The 21,772-nt window shown below is 33.1% G+C and overlaps 1 protein-coding gene across 1 annotated transcript in view; it reads left to right on the plus strand.

Moving 5' to 3' along the window:
• cdh8 (cadherin 8) overlaps positions 1-20,631 on the plus strand; it is an 84,774-nt gene extending 64,143 nt beyond the window's left edge. The window contains exons 6-11 of the mRNA XM_088938922.1: positions 2,696-2,949; positions 9,023-9,159; positions 12,412-12,533; positions 12,918-13,035; positions 17,886-18,137; positions 18,612-20,631. Of these exons, the coding sequence (XP_088795048.1) occupies positions 2,696-2,949; positions 9,023-9,159; positions 12,412-12,533; positions 12,918-13,035; positions 17,886-18,137; positions 18,612-19,105 (1,377 nt within the window). The 3' untranslated portion in view covers positions 19,106-20,631. The remainder of the gene's footprint in view (positions 1-2,695; positions 2,950-9,022; positions 9,160-12,411; positions 12,534-12,917; positions 13,036-17,885; positions 18,138-18,611) is intronic.
• Positions 20,632-21,772: the final 1,141 nt, after the last annotated feature.

Consider the following 21,772-nt stretch of genomic DNA (forward strand, 5'->3'; position numbering starts at 1 on the left):
TTTTCAGAATGGCTCTCTGACTGGCATTAATTTCAGTGAATACAATCTTATTTTCATGGATAACAAGCATTGCAGATGACTGTAAATGTCAAGATATTTTGTAGAAATGTTGTACTATGGATTGACAGTTCCACATTTTCCTTAATATTGTAATCACAATTATAAGCTCATCATCAAACAATCAATATTAAATAAATATAAAGACATTAAAATACTGTAAGTGAATACACATTTTTTAGTTTATATTTATACTATTAGAAAAAAACAACTCCTGAAAATCACTAGATTGTGCTCACGCAAAGATGCAAAGAAAACTGTATCTTTACACTGAATTATGACTTGCTAATCATTCCATCTTCACCTGGTTTTGAATCAATTACTGCAAGAGTATTGTAAAGAGAGTTTGCAAGGCATTCTTTAATACATGTCTTAAATATAGACATTATGAGGATTCATATGTGAAAAAGTTTAAAAACTATGAAATGAGAATTTTAAATGATCTTTTGGAAAGGTTTTGAAGTGTATCTGTGACCCTGGAGTTCTTTAAAAGCCTATTGATGTTTCTTGTGTAATGTGTAACAAAGACTAAGTGGAACAATTTGAAAAGAGCCCTACCAAACACAGCTTCATACACTGCTCTCTAATATACAGAGCAAATTATTAGAAGTCCTTAGAAACAAGGTCAAAACTATCGATTTAAATGGGACTGCAGAGGCATGGAGAGACATGGAGTCGGAAGAGCCTTTGTTGTTGCAGGGTGTAAGCTTTTTATCTTCAGACCCTCGGGCTGATCTCTCACTGGTGAGTGGGATGTGCAGCTTCCTGTACTAGCCAACTCCAATCTTTGATGTTCCTAAATATGCTTTATGTTTACATACACTTACTATGTTGCTTCTCCCAAGGAAATATGGCATGTATAATAGAGCTTCTGGCTGCAAGTGGCTGCAGCGTCAAGGGAATTACATGGAAGGAAATGCATCGTTTTGCACATGGTACACGAGAACCAGCACTTCATTTACCACATACAGCCCAGCACACAATAGATATAAAATTAAACTGCAGCACTTTTAATGCAAGCAGGTGGAGTAGCATTCATTTTCAAGTTTTCCAAACAATCTGTGATGGGACAGTACACAGATTTGAAGTCTATATCTAATGTGGCTAAGAAAAATGAGAAATGTCTTACATACTGTATGAAGATTGGCAACATGATCATTTATTTCCCAAATTGTATTTAAGAAGTACAATTTACAAAGGATGGATAAAATGACAATTAAATCTGGTATACAACATTAATGTCATACAGACGTTAGAGAGAAAGCAATTTGAACTATGTACTGTATAGGTACCAAAGTTGAAAAGATACTGCAAATTCTTCATTCATATGGATGTATTTTTTTATAGTGCATTGCTTATTAAGCTATAATGTTTTTAATTATTTTAAATGACATTCTCCAGCAGTTATAAGTGAGTAATCTTACAGTTAGTAGATATTGTAATAGCAAGGGCTATTATTTCATTTTATTAAATACTGGAAGGCATTTCAATGGGTATTGCACACCCACTTGCTAAGGTCCATTAAAGTCTATTTTAGTACTGATTATTACTGATGCGTCTTGTCAGTTTTAAAACTTCAAGTGCTCTTTTGCCACTGTTCAGCTGTTAGTCCATTTGCTGTTGTGAGTAGGTTTATAAAGCAATGTGAATGCTGAACTGCTTCCTGGGCTAATACAGTCACTATTGCAGGGTTTTTCTTCCTTTGGCCCCAATGCCAGACATGTAGACTTCAAAGCTCCCTGTTGGTACTGATTCCCAGCTGTATGCTGTTCACAGCTGTGCCTGCTTTTGGCAGGTTTCCAAGACGGGCTCTGGCCATGGTTTGGAACTGTTACTTTTTTAAAAAAGTCTGATGCATTTCTAATTCCCAAAGGAGCTCCCACCATCCAACCCAGTTTTTATTCCCTTTATTATTCAGTTTTATATAGTGTAAAGCGACTTTATCCCATTATGACAGCATTATGAGAGAACCCAGGGGTGATTGAAAATACAGGGCTATATCAAATAAATGTGTGGGACATAATATACTACTGTATATGATAACACTAATGTTGATGTAAAATATTGGATGGAATAATATGTCAATGAAATGGAACAAAAGATCACAAGCAGCGCTATTCTAAACCATCAAAATACTACTAATTTTGCATGCAGGATATACATTTTTTCCAAATATAATATTTGCTTCTCTAAAGCATACTGTACTGTATCTACGGATTTTATATCTTGTGAAATATTTCTGTTTCCAGTACCAGTATATACAATATGTATGTAATTGACATTGTATGCAGTTACTTTCAAGCTCACAACAAATTTCCTATAGTGGTATTAGATTAACCTTAATTACAGTCTTGATCCATTAAAGGTATTTGGTGTGCTCTCACATTTATAACACATTGATTGCTTGATGTGGAATTTGACATTTTGCCGATAGATGATTGTTTCGTGTTATTTTGCTCTTGAAAATTATTTTTTTTTGTTTTAGTTTTAAGTGTAGGAAAACAGAGATGGCATTCTTGGAATGAAACATTGCAAATACAGAGAAATCCTCCAAAGTTTCATCCATCAGCATTAGATTCATTTGTTCTTGCTGCTGTGGTCATTAGTGAAAGGCATTCATCTCTGTCATCTCTAACAGCCTCTGGACTTTGAGGACAAAAAATCCTATACGCTGAAGGTGGAGGCAGCCAACATTCGTATTGATCCTCAATTCAGCAACGGTGTTCCCTTCAAGGATACGGCAACAGTGAAGATTGCGGTTGAAGATTCGGATGAACCCCCAGTCTTTTCAAAACCTACTTACTTTCTGAGCATACATGAAAATGCAACCATTAACTCTGTTATTGGCAATGTGTCTGCTACTGACCCAGATGCTACTAAAAGCCACGTAAGGTAAGATGAGACGTGCTATCAAAATCTGCATTCTGTTTGGCACAAATACAAAAGGTGCATATTGATTTTTCTTTTCTCACTTTTGTGAGACACAGACATAGTAGAGCTCTGCATTTGAAAGATTTAACTTCTGAACCACTGGTATCTATCTTATAAGACATGACACATGGGTTTAGTGAAACCACAGTTGTGTTCAAAGCACAACATGTCAAGTTTAAGACCTCTGGTCAATTAAGAGTCAGAAACCTTAGCTTTATATCTGTTTTTAGGTCTTGAAATTCAAGATTTGGATGCTATTTTGATTGTCTATTTTAAAATAAAAACATATCTCTATTGTTTAGGGTTAACAAAAACAAGATTTAAATAATATAATACTAGTAACAACTGATATGACCTGCAGATATGGAATAACATACTTCTTCTAACCTGTTCTGAGAATCATCACTCAAAGCCTCCTTGAGTATGAGTTAGAAATACAATTTTCACCTCTGCATTTCATTAACTCTCTAGTGACTCAAAATGTTTCAAGAGACAACATTCAACAGGTACTGCAATTATATATTGAATGAAAATGGAAATGGTGTTCCAACTGGGCATGTAGACTGATTATTTTTTCTTGAATGTTGTGTAAGTTAAATAAAAGGTGAGAAAATGATATTGAGTGAGTTATGATTTTTTTATACAGGTCCTTCTAATTTAAATTTTGAATTGCAAAATTAGTACTTCTTTTTAATGACTATAGCTGAAATCAAATCAAATGGAACATTCTAAGAATGTACTCTCTAGTCAGGTACAGAAATATCAAATTTTTCAATGGTGCTAAAAGTGACAGGTTAGAAACCTTGTATAGTTCTGTTCCCAGATTTCTTAAGTAAACAAGCTGTACCCTAAAATAAATATTTTCCAAAAATATATATTTGCAAAAATTGTAATTCTTCCCATTATAATGCAGCAAAGTTTTCTTTGTAAAAACGTTTTAGCCCTCTTTTTAAAAGTAATTGAACTACAAGAAACAAAGAGACATCAAATATTTGCGGAAAAGTACAGGCTAATTTAAAAAAGACTAAAATCTGCACAGAAAAGCTCTTACAGATAACAGAGGTTATCCTACTTGTGATTTAATACCATCTCTGCTTGAAATGACACATATACAATTGCATGTTACATTCTTTTCATTAGTGATACTTGCAGTTGTTTTCCACTTCCTTTTCACAATAGTTTAATTAAGACAGTTAAGACAGGTATTATTCAATGCACTGATACACTGAAGATAGACATACTGTAGTGTGAACTTGACAAAAAGTTCTATTGAATGTTCTATTCAAGAGGTTGGGTTTTTTTTTTTCAGAAACACTGTTTGAAGCCATTATTGGGTTACCGCACGGTGGTTATTTTATTTATTTTAAATTGTGCTTTTCACCTGAGATTTTAGAGGGGGTGGTCCTGAATTCTAATTCAGACACAGACAACAGTCATGATGTATAAAAACAGTAAAATAAAGGCTAAAGTACAAAGGATTTTTTATTATATAACACACATAAAAGCATCTAATTAAACCTGACGTTTGTGAAAAAAGTGTTATTCTCTAAGGAAAAAAATATAGAATTTAGAAATATTCCAAGAAAGGGATATAAGAAGAAAACAGAAAACAATTGTGTGGGCTATCAATAATACTGACTGTACTGTACATATTCTTCGTAGTCTCAACATGCTTTCCATAATAAACATTATTTTATTTCGTATGTAGACAATATTCCTTCATATGAATTTGTTTTCTTAGTAATTTGTAATTAAATCATTTTCGTTTTTTTTTCAAGCATGATTAATTTCTTTTTCATTTTCAATTGCTGAAGCTTGAAGTAACTCTGTCAGTGTCAATAGTCCAAGCCCAAACTTACAGCCAAGCCACATTAGGTAAAGCTTTAGAGAATTTAGTTAAAGGCTGCTGTAAGATTTATTTTTCTGTCGGAATGACATTTTAAACAAGAAAAAGTGTACTCAGAACAGATTCTCTGAAGCAAAGTGGTTAATGTCACATTACTTCCCATATCTGCCAAATGAAATGATAGCATCCAACAAAATAGCTGAATAGGTTACGGAACACCATGTCTTTGAAGCTAATGGCTCTGATGTGACTTGACATTTTCTTGCTATTTTGTGTGGTTTGCCAATACAGATAAATTGTCCAAGTATGCTTAGAAGATTCTGTTCCATTTAGTTAGTAGAAGTTTATTAGAGTCCCCCTAGGGCAATTACCATATGCACTATTAACAGATACAGTACAAAACACTTTTTATTCATCCATATCAAATATGGTATTATACACATTAAAAATTTGGAAAACAACTATAATTAAAAACTGTAGCATTCAAAGCTTCTATTAAAGTTTTCTCTTTTAGGAAATGTAATAAGTCCAATTTGTAATTAGATTTAACTATTGCTTTTTTTATTAGCTTTTGAAAAAAACTTTACTTATACAGTATTAGTAAATAGTATAGTAAATACTTAAATAGTAATTATACCATGGTTAATTTGTATGTACCCTTTCAAACATTAGAAAGTACAGCTGCCGTCTCTTGTTTTCATAAATTGTTTGCTTGTTATTAACATTATTAGTAGCAATAAAAGACTTAAATGTCCTTAATTATTTTACATGCATATTTTCATTTCTAGATACAACTCTTGCCTTCTTTAAAGTCACCACATAACCAGTCTGAGTCACTTGTTTTCTTTGTAGCTTTTATTCTATCTACACTGCCAAAACAGTCCAGGATGAAATAGTATGTTGCAGTGTGCCTGAAGGTGCTACTTTGTGTTTGCTGTGGTGGGATCTAAGGTATTACAACCAGAATTTTAAACCACACAGTAGGTTCAATTCTCAGTACAGCCACTGATTCACTGTATGACCTTGAGAAATTCCCTTTAGCTTATTTTCCCATTTCTAACTCTACTTTAGCAGCTAAAGGAATGTTTATGTTTTTGTCAGGCTCATAAGTTGCAGCACAGTTCTTTCTTGGTGGCATAAGCATTAAACTTAAATAGGTGTTTCTTCTCCTTGAATGTATGTTAGGCAAAAACGATGTGATTATGGTGTTCCTTATTCACCATTGGAGTACCTTGAGTAATCTGAGCATTTTTTGATAAAAGCAAAGACATATGATTAGGCAGAATAGTCTTGAAATTTTCCTTGAGATTTGTATGATGGAAATTAAACATAAATGTCATGATAGAAGAATGTTTTTTATTCCAAAGACATTATTAATCCTATAGTGTTAACCTTTGTAAAATTTATTCAATTCCACAAGCAGCTTTATATCCAGAAGAGATATAAGCTTTCCTATGGGTGACTGAATAAAAATCGTACTAAGGGGAGCTTACCTTGAAATTGCTGTTTCTCACAAATCCTAAATCTACTTCTGAAAGGAATTAAAAAATAAAAAAGGATCTGAAATGTCGACTAGAAATTACATCAGTTATGAAACCTTTGATGTTAGGACACAAGTTTTTGATGTACGTTGACAGGAGTAAGCAGGTAAAGAATTATTGAACATCCCTGGGATATACATCAAAGGCAGGTACTGTGTTTTCAAAACAATACATCACATTTTATTGTCCATATTTCCAAGGTAAAGGAAATTATACTCTCCAAAAACTTTGAATCTCTTTAAACTTCAATCCACTCCATAAACAGATAATCCTATTTTTTTCAGTAAAATGAAGAAATACAGACTTTGTCTAATTCCAGTTCCAACATCAGTGCTTGACCTTGTTCAGTTAGGCACACTCCACAGAAACTGTTCTCCTCTCTGATTCTCACTGCTTCTTCTTGCTCAGCTCATTCTACTCTTCTCTTCACATCATTCTTGATCATTCTGATGTTTTGACATGATACAGTAAATCATTCTATTCTCCTGTCAACATTAGAACTTGTAGAAATTTTGGAGTCTGCTCATAAGTGATTCACTTCCTACCTTTCTGAAGATTGTTCTCTGCTCCTTCCTCTTTCTTCATTGGTATTCCACAAGGTTCTGTCACGTGTGTCTTACTGTTATGCTTCTACACCTATTTCCTGTGTCCTTTCATATGCTTCTCTAACTTCCATGTATTTGCTGATGAGGTTTTTGTACATTTGTAAATGGGGAATATGAATCTTCCTCACTTTGTCCTCCTAGTGAGATCTGAGTGTCCTCCTATATGTCTCCATCTTTCACATCTGTCTCCTACTGGATTCGCTCAAAGTCTGCCTGCCTTTTCCTCTCTTCCTACTCTTCTGCCTTGATGAATTTTTCCATCTGTTTTCCTCTTGACTCCACCACACTATCTCCCCACTGTCCTCCACATTTGAACCCTGGGAGTCACTGTTAATTATTAGTTCCGTTGGACTTTTTTGAATTACTACTATGGATTGCTTAAGCAAATACTACCTGAACATGGAATATGTGTAAGTGCATACTCTGAAAATAATGGCAAATGTAAACAGGGGGAAATCACCATTTGCTCTGTCAGTTAGTATGAAATGAAAACAATTATATTATGAAAGTAAGAGTTGCACAGTATACCTCTCACAACAAATGCAAGCATGCATGTGATCAGCTATTGGTTGATATCAGCTATTGTGCTTAAACATTTACAGCCCCTTTCCTGTGCCAGGTATTTGACAAGAATAACATGAAAATTATTTGATTTTATTAAGTTTAAAATGAGTGAAAGTTTGTGGCATTGTGACATTGACCAATTGTACAAGCCAGTCCGCACAATCTTGGGCGTGATTAAAATGTCAAGAGATGACACGACAAAATCAGCAATTTAAAAATTAATGAATGTGCATCAGAAATTTTACAGAGGTATCTTAAAAAACTTGCCCCATATCGTGTCTTTTCTTCTCAGTTTGCTTCAACCAAATGCATTTGCTTGTAAGATATTTTCATTGATGCATGCGGAATGGTCACATGCAAGGAACAGATACAGTAATATTGAATTGTTTAAAAGAAAACTGCAAATTTCTATAAGCACTTAATCCTGCAAGGGATTCTTCCATTCAGTGCACCAAGATCTAGAATTCCTGAATACTGATTAAAGCAACCAAAAACATAATTAGAAAAACCAAAGGTTACTATACATTATATTTTATTACTGCTTTAATTGATGGAAGGCAAAGGAAATTGTTGGAAAATGTGGAATGTTTACAACCTGATCATGTTACTGATATACAGTAGCATGTTAATGAGTTAAAACCCGTCATAATTGTTATGAAAAACTCAATAATCAACATGAGGCACATGCCCCTGCAACACTAGCTGCTACCAAAAAAGATCAAACTAAATTTAATTTGGGTGCATTAGACTAAAAGACTCTATGCACAAGTTTTGGTGGTGATAGTATTATCAGTTGGATTAGTTATTACTTCATGTCAGTAATGTGACAGGAATTTTGAGTAATTTAAAATATTTTCATTGAATCTAATTTCATCTTTACACAACAGGTTTTAGCATATTGTATCTAATCAATATATTTATAGATCAAATGTTTCTTATAAATTTTTTTACTGTAATTCATATCCATTTTCTCAGGAAGTTATACAACATTTAAAGCTAACCCCACTCCCCAAAACCACCAATTACTTGAATCTTTCTTCATTTTCATTACCACAAGAGAAAGAATGCCTTAAAAACAATGTATAGTAAGTGACACATGGCAGAGTTTTTCAAAATGTTTTGGACAACTACAAAATGCACAACTGTACTGTCAGCCTTGAATCTGCTCATTTTCTTAGATATTATTCTCAGGTTGTTTCCTGCTGACTTATATTGTTGAATGTGGCTTCAAGTACATTAATAGAAACCTATGTGAAGAGGGTGTCCTTTAGTTTTTCCTTTATTTTCTGAAATGTGGGACAATACCCACTTAGTTGGGCAGATGTGCATCATTCTGAGCTCACAGTATATGACTGTACTGTAATGGAAGAGCTTCTTATTGAACATGGCCTTGTTACACTACTTTACAGGTAACTAAACGTGCTACTTACATGTGACATAAACTTATCACAGTACTTACAATGACATTTATTTTTTAGGTATTTGATTGATCGGCACACAGACCTGGAGAGACAATTTAATATTAATGTTGATGATGGGAAGATAACCCTAGCAAAGCCACTTGATAGAGAGACAGATACATGGCACAACATTACTGTGACAGCCACAGAAATCAGTAAGTATAACTTTTATTTAGGTTTATTTAAAAACTGTTGTTGTTGTTGTTGTTGTTGTTATTATTATTATTATTATTATTATTATTATTATTATTATTATTATCAGGTCTGATATTCCCATTATCCTGAATATGTTTAGCAGGACATTCATATAGTACATGATGGAAGTAGACAGAATTAAAAAAAGAAATGCATACTGTACTTGGTACTGGTAAAGAATAAGAACTTAATTTACTTTAAGAGAGGTAGCATAGTTAATTAATTTATTGACCTTAGGTGAATTAATGTATTTTCTAATTAACTGGCTTTTGCACATCTTTTGATATACATGTAAAACTAACATTTTCAAAAGAGAAAGGCGTATCCATGCTATCAAAAGAAAAACTGTATGTACTGTACAAGGTTATTATAACATTCAACAGAAAGGAAACATAAGTTATTAGATAAGATATTAGTCATACAGAAGAGAAAATCAATTATTAGTCATTCACATGGCTGCAAAGTACTGCCCTTAAAACACAAAATGTACTGCCCTTAAAAGGTTCATATGCATATATCAATATAATATCAATATATATTATATATTTATTATATTAAAATTATCTATAATAGTAATCATCGATTGTCTTTGTTTTTTCTCTGCATTAAGATGATCTGATTCCTTGAAACACAAATTGTTAGAACAATTCCTGCACAATTTCTAATTGTAAAGATGGTCCTCAAAGACAGTCAAACCTCAGCTTAACCTTGTGATCATTATTTCAGACAAGCAATCTAACAAGACAGTCATTTAGAAAAATGAGAAATAATTCAATAAGTACAACAAGTGGCAGCAACATGTTATCCAATTTGTAGCCTGTCTGTAAACTTAGCTAGATTATATTTTACAGGGAGTTTTTTTTTCAATAACATTTTTTCACCCTGTTTCACAGACTAACATGTGAAAGTTGCTTTCAATGGCACAGGTCAGATTTCGGAAAGAAAAAGTTTTTTTTTTTATATATTGTCACGTACAGGTTTGCATTCACCAACTATAAATCATTTTACCTTTACTTAAATCATTTAATATGACCTTACACAATATTATTTTCTGAAAAATGATCAAATTATAGGGGACACAGTTCAGCAGTGGTTTGCTTTGCTGCCTTGCAGAGCTGGGGCCTTGGGTTCAATTCCTGGGGTTCTATCTGCATGGAGTTTGTAAGGTATATTCTCCCTGTGTTCATCTGGATTTCTTCCAGGTGATCCAGTTTCTTCTTACAGTCCAAATACATACTATTAGGTTAATTGGTTTCTGGGCAAATTGGCCGTGGTGTGAGTGTCTGTGTGTATGTGTCTATGTGTGCCCTGTAATGGAATAGTGTCCCTTCTGGGGTGTATCCTACCTTGCACCCATTGCTTGCTGGGATAGGCTCCAGCTGCCCTATGACCTTGTATTGGATAAAGAGGTTAGAAAAGGATGGATGGATGATTAAATCATGTTAAATCATTTGGGGTTCCTGACAGGCAAGTACAGATGTTAGCTATTATACTGATCAATGTATATGAATTATTTCACATTTTAATCTGCCTTACTTTGCTGATCTGTATGAGAAATGTATGTCTTTTTTCTATTTTTTATAAAATAATAATATTGATCTACTGATAAATTCTATGGACTAATGATTTTCTAAAAGTTTTCTTCCTCTTGAATACAGTCATAGAAAGCTCATCAAAGTACTCCAGATCATTAAATATTATATTTTCATGCAGTTTCTTACAATTTTCTCCTATTTTAAAAATACATGTATTTAAGAAAAGCATTGTCATTCTTTTTAAATCATAGTTGTCACATCAAGACAGGTGTATGGTTTTCTTTGTTTTGATGCCCTGTGGCATGGTTTCTGCATGTAGCAATAGTAGTGTAAATGCAAAATACTAATAGAAATTTAGCAAACAAACACTGCAGCATTTGCTGCGATTCAGATCAGAATTTAACAAAAAAAGTTGCTCTGCCGTGAACTGGAAGAATTGCATTCCTTGTCCCATTCTATCATGATTTACCACCCAGGCCACTATGTGTTCTGCTGTTTGCACCAGATGACATCTAACTAATCAGATTGAATTCCCAGCTGTCGGGGGAGTGAAAGTCACTTTAACAGCCAGCCATTGAATGGGGGCTACTACTTAAAATGCCTACTTAAAAAGAATTTTCAGATACACCATTGGCCTCTTGAGCACAGACTTCCAACTTTGCATTTTTCCATACTTTTAATTACTTAAGCTACTTTATGAGATATTGCAGTGATAAATAATTGCAGTTGTGACAATACTTATTTTTTTAAAAAATCTTATTTTTAATGTTATATTATTTCAGTCTCTGACGTATAATAGATTGCCCCTTTACATCCAAAATAATGTACTACTAGTAAAGGAGTACACTTACATTTTAAGTAAGACACAATTGTGTTGTAGAAGTAACTTCACTTGTAAATGTTCAAAAATACTAAATAACTGAATTTGTGATATCATGAATGGTATACTGTATGTTACGTCCCAGTGAAGATCCTTCTAGTTCTTTATGTGCTCTTACAGTTTATATGCATTGTTTTGGGGGGTGTATTTTTTTATTTGTATAAAACCTTTATTATATTATAAACTATATTATAAAAATGATAAGAAACGATATGAATTTGATTTTACTGTGCTGGGCATTTAATATACTGTGATGTAAAAAAGCTCACTCTATCACAACTTCATCCTAATTATTAGATAACAGCTTTAAACTTAATATTTGCTGCACTGATTAAAGGAAATCGTGTACTGGACTCTCATAAGGAACTATGAATTATTAGCAATGAATAATTCCAATAAACCAAAATCTAATTAAATTGCCCTTATTGTCTTTTAAACTTTAACTGCCACCATTTCGTTAATATGCATAAAAAAGTTTCATGTATAAAACATGAATGTTGTGCAGGGAATTTTAGTACCCCTTTTCATGGATTTTTTATTCCTCTTATCCATTATATGGTTATTCCATATAGTTATAGTTATTAGTTTTATATAGTTATTATTCCATATAGTTATATATTCTTGAGTCAGTCTGTCTTGACGACTGTCTTTGTGTGATCCCTAACAATGTGGATATGGAATAAGTGTGAATTTTACATCCAGATGTACAGATCTGGTGCAAAAAGTTTTTTTTTTTGTTTTGTGTATCATTTGCTGCTTTCTTCTTCATTGTTAAGTTCAATTACTTTTACTTTCAGGAAATAACAGTCAAATATCCCAAGCTATTGTTGCCATTAAAGTTCTTGATGTTAATGACAATGCTCCTGAGTTTGCATCAGAATATGAAGCTTTCCTATGTGAGAATGGAAAACCTGGACAGGTGAGACATGTATCTTCACTAACAATGACTGTCTTGCATCTCTTCAGTAATAATGAACACTCTTCATTTTCTAGCCCATTTATTCCTGGGAGACGTATTGAGGCAGTCCTTTTCTGATATACTCTTCTTAAAAAAGGAACAATTTTTAATTTTTTTTTTCTGAAAGCACACCATCCTGCCATATCAATGAAATATGCTGTATTCACAGCAAAAAATAGACATGATAAACCCCGATTCTGATGTTAAAAACTAGCTAGATAACTTTAAATGAACTTTGCTTAATTTACAAAACTGATATCAGAACTTACCATGACCAAAATAGCTTTTAATAAAACAGCAGCTCCAAATATATCTTTTAAACTATTAATTATTTCCCTTTTGCAGGTAATTCAGACAGTCAGTGCAATTGACAAGGATGACCCAAAAGATGGACATTTTTTCACATATAGCTTAGTTCCAGAAATGTCCAACAACCCTAATTTTACAATCAAGAACAATGAAGGTAAGAAAATAATTGAAAATAATTATTAACACATAAATATATTTGTTAATTTTTTATGTTTAAAAACTATTTGAACTGTGTATTTTCTTAGTTTAAATTTGAAATACAGGTATGTCTGTTGTCCAATTTATGGTTTACTTGTGTTAGAAATGTTTACAAAATAATATATTATATGAAGTTATATTGGACACTGCTCAATTACTGGACAATAAAAAGTCGATTAAATAAACTCTAATTGATTTAAATTAAAAACACTTATAAAAGAGCAGGGATTCTTGCAACATGCTTATGAACATCCTTTCTTCTTTAATGCACAATGCATTTAGTAAGAAAACAAACAAAGAGGTTCCAAAATCCTGTCTTGAAAATATTCTTTTTGTAATTGGATTTAGTGATTTTTTTAATTGTTTCAGAGTAGCAGATGGCACTAAATTTGTTTGCTAAATACCATGATTGGTTTAGCCAGCTATTTTTTCTGCATTTCACTTGCTGAAGTGCCTTTGCTCAGCCTAATGTTTCATAATGTTTTCAAAGAGCTGGGGGCAAAAATCTTCATCTGGTTTTCTCCTTCTGTTCTTGTATGAAGCCTAGAGGCTAGAAGATCTGCTTTGTTTAGCTGGAAATTGCTTTTCTTGCAAGAACTGTAAAATTAAATGCGTCACCTTCTTGTTTTATTTCAAAGACACACCATAAAGAAAACAGTCATATTTAAGAAGGATAGTGTTTATTCTCTCTGACACACTATACAGAAACTAGCTACTGGTTTTTTAAAAAAATTGCCAAGGTTACCTTAAACAAATGGTGTCCCAAGTTTATCAGTGTTCTTACAATTTAAAGATAAATTCCAAAATTATAATCATTGTTTGAACTCAGTATTTTGTGAGATGGCTCTGCATTATTAAAAGTAAATGTCAACATAACCCACTAACCACTAGGTACCATTTTAATCTACACAGTACTGTGAAGCCTGGCTATTTCCTTTTGTTAACAAACTTCGTAGAAAAAATTAAATTTATGTATGGGATCCAAATTGTATTTTTTTATGCCATAGTCAGCTTCATGAAATGTGCTGCTAAATATGCTTGTATACTGCCACCTTTAATGTACTTTTGTGTTTTAGTATTTCAAAAATCTCATATACCTGTACAACATGCTGCTATGTTTCTTTTGTTGCATTTTTAATACTCTACTGCTCAGTCTTTTCTGTACATAGTGGATCTCTGTGACAGCTATAATTCATCCTTCAGAAACAAAGTATTCAAGACAGAGGTTCAGTGATCTAACTTCTCTAAAGAGTACATTAGTATCCATTCTGTAGTACATTATTATAATTTGAATTTTAATATAATCCAAGTGAATCTCACACTTTTGAAAGATTAACACAGTTCTACGTATAAAGAATACAAGTTTTGGTAACAAAAATAGTCTTTCTTTGAATGTTAATTGCCGATGAGTTATGGAAATGAAGTGACAGAGAAGAATACCAAACTCATTGCAAAAATTAATGGCTAGGACTCCCATGATGACTCTGGCTGGAGCTGCTGTTCCTAATTTGCTACTACTACCATATTCTGCTGCTATTAGAATATCATTGTTTCTGAGTTTTACAACCTCCTCCAATTACCCATGAATATCAGCACAAGAAGCAGAAACCCTCAGATCTCAATTAACAGAGACACAGTTTAAATACTCTTTGATCAGCAAGTTCAGCCCACAGAAGCTAAATCAAGCACTTTATTTTTGGTCAGGGATTTAGCCCATTTGCACAATAGAGGATAGAAAATCCTAAATTTGCAAGATCCCATAATTCCTTTGATTTAGAAAAAAAATGTCCTTAGAAGATTATTACCATACCAATAAATACATGTAGACGACTTTGCATATTTTCATTGTTCAATCATAGCTCTATTAACAAGTCTAAAAGCTCATCTTTGGCTCATGTTATGACTAATTTATTTCAATATGTTTTTAGCTGGTAGTGCATTAGGAAATGAATTAGTCTGTTATTGTCTTCTCTCCCAAATCCCCAATGTCTTATGCTCATTTGGTAGGTTAACCTCTGCAAAAAGTGAGAGCAATTATTGTGACAATTCTGCTTGCAATACATTAAGGTTTAACTGTTTACCTAGGGTATAGAGTTCTAAATTGCACCTGACCAGTTCATTATTAAAATTGAAAATATTTGCCCAGGCATATTTTCTCATCCATGCAAAATCCCCTTTACACCCACATTTTACATTTTCCATATTGGCAGTATACTTTACCACCTACTAAAAGTATGTGATAACAAAAATGGGACTTTAATTGTTACTATAAATCTGCTCAGAGCATCTACAAATAATTACTTTGTGTTCCAGGAAGGAATAAAATAAAAAACCTCAACATTTTTCATTAGCCTCTTTATGAATAAACAAAAAAGCAATTGCATCATAGTTTGCTTGCTAAATAACTGCTTTATTAAGATACCTCATATATTGTAGTGAAACCTACTGTATAAGGTATATTAAATTTCCAAGTTTTACTTTGTTTATAAGTATGTTTGCATCTTTCTCTCTAGAGATGCAGATCAATTTAATACATTTTAATCAAATATAAAGGTTCTTAATTAATAATTAATATTTGAAGCAATAATACTGGGCTATTAAACCAGACCTACAGTAATATTACTGAAGTTCAGACTTAAAGACATTCTGTATATTTTGTAGGTATTTTGCCAGTGTATAGCCACTTATAATAGCCCTATAGTTATCTTTCACCTCTCTGTTTAAGATTATTTTGACTCTGTGTTCACTAGGACACTTACAGAAAGTATGACATTTTAAAACTTTAAAATGAAAGGTGCCATTTTATAAATTCAACGTTACATTTTTGTCAAGATGGAAAATGGTGTGTAATGCCTGCATGCAGTAAACATGTTATACTGTACTTATCAGCAGTTCATTATTCCTGCCATCTATCAAACCATGCAAACAGATGAAAAGCATTATTTTGGGTTAGGTTTCATAGTGAACAGCTGATCAGTATTACCCATTTACTGCATATAAGAATGAAGTACCAATTTTCATCCCAGGAAAGGCAAAATGCCAAATGTACAAATTAATGACTTATTTTAAGGGCTGTTTTAAAATCCCATCCTATCTCAAAGTGCCTCAGTGAACATGGAGTCATATGGCCACCTTACCTCTGGTTATGCTAATTAAAATCACTTGACTGTCTTTTTAATACAGCTTTGAAATAACATATACATTTAAGATCCTTTTTTCTTTTCTTCAGCCAAGAAATACCAGATGATTCTTCTGCAGTGTTTAAGTTATATCAAAACTGTGAAAGATAATTGAGATGATCTGCTTGACTTACAGTAACTGTTATTTCATTACTCGCTTTGTAAAGGATAAAAGACTATACAAAATAGATAATGAGGTTAGAATGTATCAGGAAGGAGACAAAGCTCTCCCATTGTTGAAATAAAAGCAATGAAGTCAAAACTACAGTAATATTCATATCTAATTTAAAGACCTCTAATATGCAATCACAAACTTTCACACCTGTCCTCCCCCAGTTTAATGTTCCTCTGATGTACAGTATCTGTTCAGTATGTTTTTATGTATTACATACTGTGCTGTTTTGTTGGAAAAAATTATTTTGAGGAAAAGTTTTTTTTTTTTTTAAGGCAGCTGAGGTCTTTATAATGGACTTTAAAAAATGTACAGATGAGCTCAACCAATACAAGGCATGCATTTGAAGTATACTGTAGGTTAAGCTCCAAGCTCCATAGTCCAGAAATCACCAGTTCCAGTCTGATATATGTCAATATATCAATGTCAGACTGTGACGGGTATTCCCCAAACACTAGTCAATGGTTGGCTTGGTGTTACTGGGGTCAGATGGTTTGAGTTGCCTAGGGTGTCTTTTACTTGCTGCTCAACAGCAATCTTTGTTACTTGCTAGATACCTATGAGCCTACTGTATTGTCAAAGAGCTGTGTCACTTTTTAAAATCAATGCCATCTGTCCTGTAGGCATGATGCATCTTGCAAAGTACATGTTTCAGAGAAAACCATGCATGGTCCCGATTCCCCCTTGTCCAAATATTTTTGCAAAGTCTATTAAAAATTGGTGATTCTGTATATACAGTAGGTGGTGTAAAATTAAAATAGTTGATGATCTTAAAATTAAAAATAATAAAGTAGTATAGCCATTAATATTTAGTTTTGACTGTGATTTAGTTTTTTGGCTAGAGCCTGTTGAGTCGAAATGTGTTTTTAGTGAGGTGAAATTCCATGAATTATGGATCTATTTTCTACATGCGAATGTTTTGGACATACTGTACACTTAATGTGAATTATCAAAATAACTAATATAGTTATTGTGCTCCTTTAAACCTAAAGCAGGATTTTTAAACATTGTCAGGCACACTTTTTTTCCTCTCTTTTTGTGTCATGATTGTGAATTAAAGGGTTTTGAAATTATGAGCTGCAAGGTGTGTTGGGCATTATACAATAAGAAAAACAAATGCATAGCAATGACTACTATCTTATGGGTGTTGGATGTGCTCTTTTTCCTACCCTTGTTTGTTTTTTTGACTTTGAGCAATCTTGTTTATCTTCTATCTTGGATAGAAAAGAAATAAAAATATGGATGTGGATATAACAACAGTGAGGTGTTAAAAACAAGTTATTTGGGGGAAAATATAAAATACATCTGTAAAACAAACATGCTGAAAGCATATACTGTAGATGAAAAACTCAAAATACAAAACAGAAAGATTTCTAGGATGGAAATAAAGCTTACACTGACTTTTACAATGACCTAAGTGACTCACTATTTTACCAGTTTCTTTTTCCTCCACAGATAACTCTGTCAGTGTTCTTGCCAAGCATAATGCTTTCCGGCGACAGAAACAGGAGATGTATTTCTTGCCAATCATTGTATCTGATAATGGAAACCCCCCAATGAGCAGCACCAACACATTGACGATCAGAGTGTGTGGTTGCAGTAGTGATGGCATTGTTCAGTCTTGCAATGTGGAAGCCTATGTCCTGCCCATTGGACTTAGTATGGGAGCCTTAATAGCAATTCTTGCGTGTATAATCCTATTATTAGGTATGTATCTAAAATCCTATTGGTAGGTATGTATTCAGTGTCTGAACATGTTGTGTTCACTCATAGTCAGCTACAGTCATGGAATATCTAGAACAGTATTTGTAATAGTAGTTCTGGTGTCTAATATATATAGTAATATAAGCAGTAATGACCACATATCGAATAATCAGTAATAGTAGTACTAAAGGGAGAAAGGGAATGTAAGTGAAAAAAGTAAGTAAACATACTACAGAAAGTAATTATGTTTCTATTTTGTTTACTTTGTAGATTCAAGGAACTGTTAAAATACGCTGAAATCTTTCAGACTATTATTGTTTATGCTACTTTAATCTAATAAATTAACTTCTCTTTTGCAACTTTATGTTCAGATATTAAAGATGAAAGCTAAATATTAAAGATATTAAAGTGCATCCTCCCAATGTTTGACAACAATCTAAATTTGTAAATGTTTTTTTTTTTATTTCTGTTACCCAGTTATTGTAGTGCTGTTTGTGACTCTGCGAAGACACAAAAATGAGCCTCTTATCATCAAAGATGATGAGGATGTCAGAGAAAATATAATCCGCTACGATGATGAGGGGGGAGGCGAGGAGGACACTGAAGCCTTTGACATTGCCACTTTGCAGAATCCTGACGGGATTAACGGGTTTCTGCCTCGCAAGGATATCAAACCAGACCTCCAGTTTATGCCCAGACAAGGACAACACTGTGCCCCTAATGGTGTTGATGTTGATGAATTTATAAATGTACGACTTCATGAAGCTGATAATGATCCCACAGCACCCCCATATGACTCAATACAAATCTATGGATATGAAGGGAGGGGCTCAGTGGCTGGTTCACTAAGTTCACTGGAGACAGCTTCTTCAGACTCTGACCAGAACTTTGACTACCTCAGAGAATGGGGTCCACGTTTTAAAAGACTGGGGGAGCTTTACTCTGTGGGAGAGAGTGACAGAGAGACTTGACCATGGATTTACAAAAATGATTCAGTTCTGTCCACATAATTGTGTATTATGCTAGGGTTGCCAGATATTAGAAGCGGCTACAAAAAGGGCCACCTTCTTTTTTCTTAGAGGAAAGTATAGAGTTCATCATTTACCACATCAAAATGCATTGTAATGTTGAAACAATCTAAACGGCGTCTATATTAGGAGGTTTATGATTCTTGTGGAGTGTTACTTAGATTCCTGTCGAGTGTCTAGCAGTATTTTGGGTATTTGTTGTTCACTGTGACCACCAGAAACATCAAGATCTGGATTCTTGGTAGTCGCTTTAAGAACCAAGACAGAGGACACACGGCACTGTATCATTCACCGGAGCCATGGAGCTGTGTTGGGCTGTGGTGGACACACAAGGTTCTTGCCATTGTGAATGGTCCAGGTTTCAAATCACTAGCCATCATCCTGCCAAAATGAAACAAACAAACAGAAAACAAGAGAGCAATACGTGGTCTTCATTACAATGTTGAATGTAAGAATAACAAAAGAGCACCATACTGGCTTTCAGTAAGCATTGCTTGGGATAAAATTCTATACTTGGTGGCCACATTATATAAACTGGATAAGCCTATTGACTTGCTTTATACAGTTCAACTCTTTATATTCACATGTTGTGTGTCTGCACTAAAAGATAAATAGCCTAACCATTACATAGAAACTAAATAAGAAATTCCAGATATGAACGTGGCCTTCTTTTTAAAGAAGCAAACGTCAGATACAAGGATCCTGAGACATTTTTGAAAAGGCACTTTCCATTCTTTCATCATAATGAAAAGATACTGTATCATTTTATATCATTACTGGCTGTTTTCTGTGCATCAAATATTAATCGGTGTCATTTTTTTTACATAATTTGTCACTAGACCAGCTGTTTTATTGAAGTGAAATTAGAAACTCTGATAATGCAGTTAATACAGAATTATGCAGAGAGTAAGAATATAAGAATTATATTAAACTGTGAAGAAATCAGATGGTATTTTAATCATTTAGAAAAAGAAAAAAACAGTGTCTAAAAATGTCCTGTGTATATTTGGAGTTACCAGTCATAATTTAAGCACAATAGCTGGAAGGATCTGGTTCATTTGAGCTCTGGACAATGAAAATAAGCTTATAAAACTGGTAAAAATACCCATCTTAAAAAAAATTAAACACTTGTTTATTGTGCTATGCTGTATAATATTAGAAAAATACCTGTACATAGATTTACTGCTAATTTTCTTAGCGTTTCTTTTAAGGGATAGATTTGTTTATGCACGTTAGCTCTTGCACACAGGATTCTTAAACAGCACTAAAGCTGCGTGCATACTCAATTTGTAACAATATATGGCAGTTCTTGGTAGATTCTACAGTATATATTAAATAGTCTTACATGCAAATCATATTTTCTACTGTGCTTTAATGCTATAATCTTGTATGTTTAATTATCTACTCCATGTATTGTAATCAGAGATACCCCTGTATTGTTTCCTACTTTGTGAAATATATTTTTATAAATACTGCTTGGTGTGGTCTTATTTAGCACCAGAATTGCCAAGGAATATACTTACACTTGGATAAACAACATTATGGATTTTATGAATTAGCTTCTGCTTTTGTATAATGAATTATTGTCACTTATTGAGCTTTTCTGGTTTTGTAATAGTGGCCTTTATAGAAGACGTTGAATACGGGAGTGTGCGGAAGCTTCTGTGATGTGCACATCTGACTGTTGGTTGTTATTTCATTTGCTGTTATCCACTTTATCCAATGTTATATAAATACATTATCATATCAATAGATCTACAGATAATTAATTTGGTATTTTATTTGTTAAAGGGCATAATGAAAAGAAAAACTATTACTGAAGTCCAGTGATTTTTCAAACTAAATAAATGGGATTTAGGTGCTCGAATTTCTCTGAAGAAATAAGCTGATGGTCTTACTGTACTAATATGATTTGTTTTTAATACTATAAATGCATTAAGACACTTCTTATAGTCGTTAAGTGCAATATCAAAAAGTATCACATTTTTGTCTTCATATTATTTATTTAGTCCAAATAAAGAATGTTTCCATATTCTAAAATGTGTAGAGAATATATTAAATCAAATAATATGTAATGAACATAAATTGCGTTTGAAAGAAGTCCAGTTATTGCCTTCAGGCTTTGCTGGGTGCTAAAAACATTCTTGTTTTCTTTAACTTGATGACAACCAGAACTGTCAGCTAGTTCTACAAGCTGGATGTAAACAATTTGACCCTAACATGCTTTCATGATAAATGTAGCATCCAGTACATTAAAATATATAGAATAATTTCTATTTAAAAGGTCAAGGATTTATGTAGACTTATGCATCAATAATTCCACAATTTTGTAATATATAATTACCTTAAAAATGGGTCAACACTAAAGCTTTTACTCCTTGTGCTTTGAATAATAGTATACAAAGGCACAGATTGGAACAGAAAGGACTTCATGGTTCATTTCCATCTATTACAAATACTGTACATGCCAAAGAAGCAAAAACAAATATGCATTCAAGCAATGAGAACAATTTTCTCACTTGTACTGCATCTCATTTTTTCTGGATTACATGGACAGTATACAGTACATATAAATATTAGAAGGTTTACTTGTGATTTGCTTTTTATCAA

The sequence above is a fragment of the Atractosteus spatula genome, chromosome 21 (assembly GCF_055471065.1).
Source record: "Atractosteus spatula isolate fAtrSpa1 chromosome 21, fAtrSpa1.hap1, whole genome shotgun sequence".
Taxonomy (NCBI): domain Eukaryota; kingdom Metazoa; phylum Chordata; class Actinopteri; order Semionotiformes; family Lepisosteidae; genus Atractosteus; species Atractosteus spatula.